Raw genomic sequence first — 11619 nt, 5'->3', positions numbered from 1 at the left:
GCATCCTATGCCAAAGGGAGCAACCTGTTGCCCATAACACCCAGGTGCCACCTTTAGGTATCAGTTCCTGTGCACAGATGGCATGCTCCTGGCTCGGATGCAGCACAGTGAGCTAGCTAAGCCCTAAGTGTGAAAGTTGGGGAGCCATCTGATATTATAATGACATCTGATATTGATACTAGTGACTTTGGCTTCCAATGATTTGGCCTTGTATCCCAGTCTCTGGATTGGACAGTGATCTGAGATACTGGAAGCATAGTCATCACTATGTGTTGGGGCTTGGGGTGGGGTGGGGGGTTGGGGAGGGTTCTAACCTCTCAGTTTCTCCCTGGGGGAATATTCTAGAAAGGTGTTCTTCAAGAAAGGTGGCTTAGTGGTAGAGTGCTTGCCTTGCAGGCATGAGGCCCTGGGTTTGCAATTCCTCAGCACCAGCTAAGCAGAAAAGGCAGGAAGTGGCGCTGTGGCTCAAGTGGTAGAGCGCTCGCCTTGAGCTGAAGAGCTGAGGGACAGCGCCCAGGCCCAGAGTTCAGACCCCACAACTGACAAAAAAAAAAAAGGACCGAAGGTTTCAGGACATCATCATTTCCCGTTGCACACTGGCAGTCTCCTGGGTGGTGGAGTTATGATCACTGGTACTCAGGAGCAGAGGCCTCAGCAACGAAAGTTTGCTCTTTGATCTCATTATCCTTGGCAGAATAGCTGGACACATTATATCCAGATTTCTTAGATGTTGCTTTAAGCTTCTGAACCATGATACATTCATATAATTCTTAAAACTTAAGTCCTTGCATACTTGGTTTAAAGTCCTAAAACCTTGGAAAGCCTGCTATTAATTCTGTTGAACTGACCAAATACAACATTTTTAATCCAAACACATCCTCAAACATTAACAGCTATTACATAAATACTTAGAAGAGCACTTTAAATATTCTGTTCACCATGATGTCTTTAATTTTACTCATGTGAATAAGAAGGCATTTTAGAAACATTGTTTAATTAGAGTGATTTCTTGTCCCTTTCTAGGCTCTTGCAACATGAATCCTTCTCTCCTCCTGGCTATTCTTTGCTTGGGATTGGCCTCAGCTCTTCCAATATTGGATTATCGTTTTGATGCAAAATGGCAGGAGTGGAAGTTAATGTATGGAAAAACATACGACATGGTTAGTAACATTGAACGTATTTAGAGGGAATTGGGAGAAACTACTCCTTCCTCTCGATAGTCTCCCGCTTGAGAATGGTTTCTATAAGCCAAGGTTTTCCAAAGCAGTACTAATAACATCAAATGAACGCACAATGTGGGGGAAAATCCATGTTTCCTGTGGGTATGGAACAGCTTCCAGAAGTATAAAGCCGTCCCCAGACTTCATGTTTGTCAGCAGGGCCTCTCGGTGAATGTGGGCTAGATTTAAGTAGAAAGAGAATCATCACTTATAAATTTCTTTTATTGTTATTATAAAGGTGATGTACAGAGGAGAGAATCATCATTTCTATTTACTTGTAGAACGAAGAGCTATATAGGAGAGCCATATGGGAGAAGAATATGAAAATGATTGAAATACACAATGAGGAGTACAAAGAAGGGAAGCACAGCTTCACCTTGGCAATGAATGACTTTGGAGACATGGTGAGTGTGGTGTGCCTTGCTTACCTCTGGGCTTGCTCTTCTTGCACTCCTATACAAAATAATATCCTGCTTTTCAATATTTTTTTTTACTTTTTCTTAAAGACAAAAAAAGAAATTAGGGAAAGGATGATGGGCTTGAAAATCCCTAAGAAAAAGAAAGGGATGGTATTCCAGGAAAGGCTGACTGGTGATGTCCCAGACTATGTGGATTGGAGAGGAAGAGGCTATGTGACCCCCGTGATGAATCAGGTATGACCATGTCACATGTATCCCTTTCACTGCCAAAAATGAAATCAGTTCCTTGATTTAGTCAATGCTAGAGTAATGACAATACTCAGCTAGGCAAATTTTTATCTTAGTCTTATTATTTGTCTACTTATTCATTTTTCAGGGTGCTTGTAATGCCTGTTGGGCTTTTAGTGCTGCTGGGGCCCTAGAAGGACAGATGTTCCGGAAAACTGGCAGACTAGTTGCACTGAGTAAACAAAACCTAGTGGACTGTTCTCAGCCTCAAGGTAATGACGGATGCAGTGGTGGCTGGATGGATCATGCCTTCGAGTATGTTTACGAGAATGGAGGCCTGGACTCAGAGGCAGCCTATCCATATGAAGACCAGGTAAACAGAACTCCTTATGTTCCAGCCCAGCTTTGGGGAAAACCTTCTTCAGAATCCACATGTTAGAGGACAGAATCTATCTCTGTAAGGCTTCAGTGCTGTGATGATAAACTATTAGTTCTGCACAGTTCTCTGATGAGATAGTTGCCCATGGAGTTGTGCTTGCTTTTGTGTAACTTGAGATGTACAAGCTTGCACATAAAAATGCAAATTTCTTCAGTGTGAACATTTCTCAAGGATAGAATGCCCAATGTCTCATAGAAGATTTGTGCACCAATTCCTAGGTCCAACTCAGTTTCAGGTCCTGATAGATTTATAGGAGCATTGACTTAGAAGCCCTAAGCTGCATACCACTGAATGTTGTGGGTCTAACTCATGTTCCCAAGGAAATGCCTGCCAATAATTGAGTCTCCTCCCTCTTCCTTCCAAAGGAAGGACCCTGCAGGTACAGACCTGAGTATTCTGCTGCTACTGACACAGGCACTGTGTACATCCCTTCTTCAGAGGAGGTACTTAAGAGAGCTGTGGCCATTGTGGGGCCCATTTCTGCTGCTATTGATGCAAGTCATGATTCCTTCAACTATTATATAGGAGGTAAATATATTTCTTTCTAGAAATTCATGCAGAAATCCATAGTACCATCATGACATGTCAACTTGATGATCTCTTGTAGGTAAAATTTAATGTAATTATTTGGGAGTTTGGCTTTTACATTCTATGTCTTGTATCCACTTGATATTAATTACTGTAAGGATATCCATATGATCTGAGGGTATTTCATTATCTTTTAAATGTAGCTACTTCATTTATTACATAGCTCAATTTATTTAGTCCAGTTTGATTATTGGATGTTAAAGTATTCACTAGAGACTGTATTTCTGTAATTAAGTCTTCACAGAACCTCCATATTCATGTGATGTAGTTTTATGTGCTGTTTCCTTTGATTTAGTTCATATAGGTAGACTAACAAAATTCATAGAATACTCTTGCATGCCTCTAGACAAGATTTTTTACAAGAGGATTTGTGCCAATTTGCATTTCTGATGAAAGCCCAAATTTCTAGCCTTGCTAATAATATATTTTATTTCATTTATTTTTTTTATTCACCCTATTGTGCAAGAACTTCTGATAAGACACCTTTAATGTGTCTGCAAGCATTAGACGAGGCCATTTTGGCACTATAAGTTAGGTGTGTAGTGCAACACATCAGATACCAGTTCATCTCAACAAGTATTTATCCAGACAAATAGACATGTTGAACAAAAGATGTAGCTCTGATAAGGGCTCTACTCACAAACTCAGCTGTTAATTTCTTCCCATTAAAGGTTCCATTCAAGATAGATTGTTTTGTTCATGATAAAAACAGGATTCGCAAGATAAAATGCTTCACTGTTTTTCACTGCTATGCATTGTGTCCTAAACTTGTCAAATTAATTCCAACTAGTTGATTTTATTTTTAAATCTTATATCAATTTAGTGAATTTAGAAATGCCTTGCTTTTTTTTTTTATTATACTGGGTTACTGTCAGGTTCTGGAATCTCATCTCAGCCTTGGTTTTCTTCTTCAGGCATTTATGATGAACCGGCCTGCAGCAACACAAGTGTGAATCATGCTGTTCTGGTGGTTGGCTATGGATACGAAAGGCAGCAATCACAGATCAGAAAATACTGGCTGGTTAAGAACAGGTAGAAATAGCCAAAATCTATTCTTAAAGGGAATCCCAAAAGAGAACTGTTCACAGTCAATATTTGGCTAGAGGTTCCAAAACTCCTTCTCTGAATTATAGAACCACAAATGTGTGGTCATAATACTGGATTCTGTCATGTGTTTTCTGAGGCTATTCATATGGCCTTCATACCAATGCATTTCCAAATTCAGAGAAAGTTCTTACATCTCTAACAGACATTACTAGAAAGGCATCTCACCCTATCTCTATTTCTGAAGTTTGCAATTTTATGTAAGGTAATTGTTTGCCTTTGAGGGTGAAAGTTCTATGCATTATACTTAACAAAACATAAATGAAGAAGAAGAACATCTGTTTATCTCAATTGGTTCTCTTAGGTTGTGGTCCCTGGTTCAGTGTTTAAAACCAATGTGCTGTATTATTTTTATTAAGTAGAAAACTTTCCCTTTTTTTCAGCTGGGGGACAAATTGGGGCATACGGGGCTATATAAAGATAGCCCGAGACGAAAACAACTACTGCGGCATTGCCTCATATGCCAGCTTCCCAACTGTGTGAGCTGCTGGATGATGCTACCAGGAGGGACTTCATCTTCAACCTGGCCAGTGTCTGAGGTGTGGTGTATACCCTGGAATCCCTGAAGACACCACTTGGGATATGGAAGCGTTATATGTTTACTCCAGTAAACATCATCATTACTGATGAACTGGGCCAATATTCTGTTAATATTTGGTGCTAACATTATCCCCTAGTACTTTTTGAGTTTTCATTTGTTTAAGAGGTATATAAATTATAAATTTTAAAATAAAACTTAATTTTATACATGGTGGTAGGCCCTTTCTCTGTTTTCAATGTATGCTGTTGGGTTGTTGTTTTTTAAATGTGATTAAGTGGTAATTCAGTTTTGAAGACATAACTGAACATGATTGGTATTTCTGATAATTCATTATTTACAAAACCAGTATTCTACCCCTTTTATGTTATTTCCTTTCTCAGGTTTGATTCACCTACTCTCTGTCATGGATAAGCAATGGAAATTGATTTACAAATTTTCAATCGTGTACCATTCTGTGTAGTAAGATGAAATCTGATGCTGTTCTGTTCTGTTGCCTGGAGACCTAAATCATCTCTTTGAGCAGTACTTGGGTGCTGTGTACAGGTGCCCATCAGCCAATCAGAGGCATCTGGGTGTCAGATCTAACATCCAAGGCTGCAGAGCTGTGTGCTTCTTTCATTAGCCCAGTGATGGTCCCAACGAGCTGGAGTAGAGATGCTAGCCATTTTGTTCTAGTGGGTTGTCATGTTGCTCTATTTTACTACGAGTGACTATTGTTGTGGATCTCTTACTGTGCCTAATATTTAGTCAAACATTATCAGAGATGTATTTGCATATGGGAAAACAGTATGGAAAGTTTAATCATAAGCACAGTTTCAGCCATCCACCATGTGTCTTAGAACAGGTATATACCATAAATAAGCATGGAATTGTTTATGCAGAGTTCATGCCATCCACTTAGGAGCTGTGCCTGACTCATGCTTCTTCTTTTTTTTTTTTTTGGGTCTGATCGAGGAGTCTGAACTCTGGGCCTGGGCGCTGTCCCTCAGCTCTTCAGCTCAAGGCTAGCACTCTACCACTTGAGCCACAGCGCCACTTCCGGCTTTTTTCATTTTGCTTATGTGGTGCTGAGGAATCGAACCCAGGGCCTCGAGCATGCGAGGCAAGCGCTCTACCACTGAGCCACCTTCCCAGCCCCTGACTCATGCTTCTTGACTGGAGCAAGAATAGGCAGATGATCTACAAAGATGATGGGAAGAAAAGCTTTTTAAATAGGTTTAGTTTAACTCAGATGTTTAAAGTTTATTTTTATCGATGTGATATTTTTACTCTTGGTTGGCACAGTTTTGTAATTTAATACAGGTATAAAATAGGCAATCACAAAATCGGGGTAATAGAAATTTTTAGTTCTCAAAATTATAAATGGGTTAATTGAAAAAATATTCAAATTCTTGAAATTTGTAGCTTTTGTTGTATATCAAAGCGGCTTGTTTTGCTATAAAACATCAGAAATAGTTCCCACAGTTGTATTTAGTTACCCATGATTTACTTTTTCTCTACACTCCCTCTCTTACTTTTTTGCAACTCCTAGTGAATTTTATAATCCTTTCTGTTTGCAGAAGATTTAAAATTTTAGCTTCTATGAAGGAGTAAATACACATGGTGTCTGTGTTTCAGTGTTTGGTTTATTTCACATAACATAATACTTTCCAGTTCTATCCATGTTGTTATAATTGATAGGGTTTTATGAAGTATTTTTGAAAGAATAATATTCCATTGTATATCTGTGTCTATTTTTTTAATTGATTGAGCAATTACATTTAAAATAGGTACAAAAATAAGGAAAAATGTCTAAGACTAAATTTAACCAGGGAGATAAAAACCCACAATGATGGAAAGTGTGACACATTGATGAAATAATTAGATGAAGATAGAGGAAAAACAAGGAAAGCCATGCCATGTTCATGGATTAGAAGAAACAATTTTGTTAAAATATCTATTCTATTTGAGCAAGGCATCAGTGGTTTACACTTGTAATCCTAGCTACTCAGGAGGCTGAGATCTGAGGATCATGATTCAAAGCCAACCCAGGCAGGAAGTCCATGAGACTCTTATCTCCAATAAGCTACCCAGAAAACTGGAAATGGTGCTGTGGCTCAAGTGGTAGAGCGCTAGACTTGAGCTGAAGAGCTGAAAGACAGTGCCCAGGACAAGAGTTAAAGGCCCATGACTGACCAAAAAAAAAAAAAAATTAAAAAATCTATTCTATTTGAAGTATCTCTAGATTCAGTGCAATTGTCATGAAAACATCAATGAGTTTTACAGAGCTAAAAAAAAATCTATCCTAAGGCTGGAAGGTGGCTCAGTGGTAGAGCGCTTGCCTTGCATGCCAGAGGTCCTGGGTTCGATTCCTCAGCACCTCATAAGCAAAAAGAAAAAAGCCGGAAGTGGTGCTGTGGCTCAAGTGGTAGAGCGCTAGCCTTGAGCTGAAGAGCTGAGGGAGAGTGCCCAGGCCCAGAGTTCAGGCCCCAAGACTGGAACCCCCCCCAAAAAAAAACAAGAACAAAAAACTATCCTAAACTTTATATGCAACCACACACACACACACACACATCTAAAGCAATCTCAAGTAAAAAGAATAAAGCAAAACACATTACATGATGTAACTTCAAAACAAACTACAAAGTGGTAGTACAAACTAGCTTAAAAACACAACAAACCAAGGGAATCTTAGAATAGAAAGTCTCGAAGTACACCCACAAATCTATAGCCAACTGTTTTTTGACTAAGATACTGGGACCTGGGCAGTGATGAAATAAATGCTGCAGGTGTGCATGTACCAGAGTAGAACACAGTTCCTTATTTCCCAGACATACAGATCCACTCAAAATGAAATAAAGAGTTAAGTGGAGGCTCTAAACCTATGAACAGCTAGAAGAAAGCTCATTGGAATGAACAGGGAATTTTCAAAATTACCCTTAAGTAGTTGCACAAAAGAGGTTTCAATTCAACTGGCCAGTTGGTAGTAAAACGCATCTTGACACCCCTTCCATCCTCTCCCATCTCTCCCAACTCCATCCATTCCTTCACGTTACACACCAAATATGATAGCTGTGTTTTTTGAGAGGTATTTGTAGATGACCAAGAAGTAAAGGGAAAAAAAGCAAAAATAAATAAGTGGGCTTGCATCAAACTAAAAAGTAAGAGTAAATAATCATCAAAGTACAGAGACAACCTATACAACAAGACAAAAATGTTTACACACTATGCCTTTGACAATGGTAATATTCAGAAAATGAAAGGAACACCACCAACAGTAAGGAAACAGTTAAAATTGGTTAACAGATCTAAAAAGTAATCTTTCAGAAGTAATGTTTTATAATGATCATTATGGATATAAAACAATGGACATTACTGGTCATCAGAGGAATGCAAATCAAAACCACAATAAACATTCTACCTCTTTCCAATAAGAATGAATGTTAGAAAAACAAGTTATCAGAAGCTAGCAATAAAGTGGAGAAAAAAGAAATCTGCTGGGAAATAGTATGGAGGCTTCTCAAAAATTAAAAGCAAAACTCAGGATGTGATTCAACAATCTCACTACCAGGTATATATCCAAAGGCATACCTTGTATCCATGATTTTGTTAGAACTATTCACAATAGTTAAGAAATAGAAACAACCTACAAAGCCATCAACCCATGAGTGGATAAAGAAAATGAGATACATATACACAATGGAATATTATTCAGACATAAAAGAAATACTTTGATTTGTGCCTTGGATGAATCAAGTGAAGTTAGCTAAACCCTTAATGACAAGTGCTTCAGTTACATGAAGGATATAGGTTGAAAAAGGCTGATCTCATGGAAAATAGGGAATGATGAGGGCTACCAGAAGTTTGCAGACTTTAACTGGATAGGGAGAGATGGAGAAGGGTAGATAAAATTTTACTACATCATAGACAAACGTAAGAAGTTCTGATGTGTGATCCCATAGAAGTATACCTGCACAGAGTACCATTTTATTATATCTTTTAAAAACCAACAAGAGAGGAAAGTGGTGCATTTTCTTTCTGTAAAGAAATAATATAGGTTTGAAGAGATGCTCAAGTTTTAACTCATTTAAACATCACATAATGTGTGTGTGTAGCAGAACATCATATGGTACCTTTAGAGTTTGTACAATTTTCCTGTATTACTTATCAGGTTAAAAAAGAGCTATTCATCAGTTCTGGGTGGTCTGAGGAAGATGAGGTGACACAGAGTTAGATTGTCTAGGCAGGTGCAGACCCTGACTATGGAGACAGAATGGGAATTCTGAGTAGGGAGACATACACAGCTCCTCACTGACTTGGCTAAATGGTCTCAGATCACCAATTTTCTTGTAAATTATCACTAATGGGAAGTAAATAATATAATTAAAAATAAAAAAGCAGTTTATTTGTCTTAATTGAAGTATTAGACAGTGGGGAGGTGTCCAGTAATATTTTAGAAAAGGGGACAATGTTGGCAGCAGCAGCTTCACCAGAAGTGAAGCACACTTGTGTAATGAGGCACTGCCAACCTTTCTTTCTGGGTTGAATCACATCACCTCCCAGTACTTGCGCTGTGATCCCTAGATTGTGGTGGTCACCCTGTCCACCTGCACAGGTATAGTCATGATGAGAAAGTGAAAGCTAGATTACCAGGGAAAAGGGGCTGGAAGAAAGGGAATGAGAAGTCCACAGATTGTCTGAGAGCAATGCAGTTCCCCAGACATTTACTCCTGCAAGTGTTTAACAGGCATCCTGGATCAGCTGTATGCCAGGCCCTGTTCTGGCACAGAGCAACAACAGTGAACAGAATTGGAGAGCAGACAGTGGAAAAGTAAGAAAAATGCCAGATATTGTATAGAAGACCAAGGATTGGCCAGCAATGGCCTAGAAGTCAAATCTAGCCCACCACTCAATTTATGAGTAAAACTTACTGGACAGCAACCACCCTCCTTCATAGGCTGTAGTCTGTGGCTGGTGTTCTTGTAGGGCAGAGTTGCGCAGGTGAATCCTGGGACATCTGAAGGTTTGCAGAATGCTTTGCTGCCCCCTACTGTGCATGCCTTTCAGGACACTAACCTGAAATGGTGAGACACAGTGACAGGGTGGGAGCTTGGTTCATCCAACTCATCAGGAAGACTGACTGATGTGGCACTGAAACGGATACTAGAGGGCAAGAAGGAAGAGCCAGGCAGAGGGAGGACTGTGGAAAACAGGGGATAGAGAATACATTAAGGCATGAGGTGGTGACATGTTTAATTTGTCCATCCCTCCCCCCCACACCCAAAAAAACACCCAAAAAACAAAAAAAAAAACAAAAAAGGAAGATGACTGGGACAGAGACAGAGCCTGAGCATGGTGGCTTAGGCTGTGTGGGACTCAGGATGTGATTAGAGGAGTTGGTGAATAGAATAGAAAGGAGAAGGCTGCTTTGATTTAGACTGATCTTGGCCTTCCTGCCCTTGTTTTGCTCTTTAGTGGTGAGAAGTGGTAACACACCCATCCTATACTAGTAAGAAATTTAAAAAAAAAAAAAAAAACTTCAATAACATTGTATTTAGATGAGCTAAAATTCTCACTGGGGATGATGACTGAGATTCATTCACTATAAGCCAGGTTTCCTAAGAAATGTGAGGACTCAAAGATAGTTTGCTTTTTTCATGCCTTTCAAGATTGTGATGAATCTTTGTTCACCTTAATGAGAGAGAAGTTTCCTGATTTGTGTTCCTAAACCATGCTGATAGAGAGCGGGCTTCCTAGCCCAGGTCCCCATCTCTTGGTAGAAGTGGAAGGGTTGCCCCAGGGAGATGTGTGAGGGTCTCATATACTAGGCCAGGAAGTAAATAACTTGGAGACCTCATTTCTCCTTTTTGTTTTCCAAAGAACAACCTGCCTTCTGTCTCCTGATGTCCACTTACAAAGTAAGAACATATATAATCACATAGAATCATATAATCACATAGTCAAGGATAGCATAAAATCTAAGCTCATTTCTCAGATAAAACAAGGATTCTTTCTGGGATGTGGTTCATGCCTGTAATCCTAGATACTCTGGAAGATGAGATCTGAGGACTATGGTTAAAAGCCAAGCCAAAGCAGGAAAATCCATGAGACTCCTATCTCCAATTAACTACCAAAAAGGCAGAAATTCAAGTGGCAGAGTGCTAACCTTGAGCACAAAAGTTCAAAGATACTGTCTAGACCCTGAGTTCAAGCCCAAGCACATGCACGCATGCACACACACACACACACACACACACACACACACACACACACACTCTCTTGAGGAGAGGTACTGTTTTCAGAATTCCATGTGGCCAGAATTCCAGGCAAGATATCATTGCCTTTTCTTTCCTCTGCAATATGTAGTCTGTGACTTGCTAAGATCTGAGATTCCTATCCACATATACTCTAACAATACTGAATAATAAACGAAAAACCCATGATGGGCTGACTTCACTGCTCTATCTGACATGTAAAGAAGAATACCAATTTTTGTAACAAAATAACAATAATTTTAGGAGAAAGGAGTTGTTCTAGATTAATTCTATGAGGTCAGAAACGATGCAGATAGCAAAACCACATAAGGATATAACAAAAGAAGAAAAGAGAAAAAGAAAAATAGGACTATAGGCCAATATCCTTAATGAACAAAGACTCAAACATCCTTAACAGAAGACCAGCAATCTAAGTTCAACAACATATTAAAAAGATTATTGAGCAGGATGAAGTGGGGTTGATCACATGCATACAAGGATGGTACAATCTTGGAACAATTGCATGCATGAGAAGGTGATGTAAACTGGGATTAATTGCCTGTATACAAAGATAGTACAACCTACTCAAGTCAGTACATTGATCATATTAACAAAATTAAAGACCTCACAGGGGTCATCTCTGAGTGATATCAAATACACAACATCTGTTTAGTGGGTATTATTCAAGTTACAGTTCTGGGGATAGTATTTTTTTGTTTTTGGTCAGTCGTGAGGCCTGAACTCTGGGTCTGGGTGCTGTCCCTCAGCTCTTCAGCTGTAAACTAGCACTCTACTAATTGATCCTCAGCCCCACTTCTGGCTTTTTCTGCTTATGTGGTGCTGAGGA

General features: G+C 39.3%; 1 protein-coding gene across 1 annotated transcript; it reads left to right on the top strand.

Annotated features, from left to right (window-relative positions):
* The first annotated feature begins 1034 nt into the window (after positions 1-1034).
* On the top strand, positions 1035-4481 carry LOC105999798 (cathepsin L1-like). Its single transcript, XM_013034921.1, has 7 exons — positions 1035-1160; positions 1502-1624; positions 1727-1873; positions 2016-2240; positions 2672-2834; positions 3809-3926; positions 4382-4481. The coding sequence occupies exons 1-7, from the start codon at positions 1035-1037 to the stop codon at positions 4479-4481; spliced, it is 1002 nt and encodes a 333-aa protein (XP_012890375.1).
* Positions 4482-11619: the final 7138 nt, after the last annotated feature.

The sequence above is a fragment of the Dipodomys ordii genome, unplaced genomic scaffold, assembly GCF_000151885.1.
Source record: "Dipodomys ordii isolate 6190 unplaced genomic scaffold, Dord_2.0 Scaffold201, whole genome shotgun sequence".
Lineage (NCBI taxonomy): Eukaryota > Metazoa > Chordata > Mammalia > Rodentia > Heteromyidae > Dipodomys > Dipodomys ordii.
This window is presented reverse-complemented; position numbering and strand designations above follow the sequence as displayed.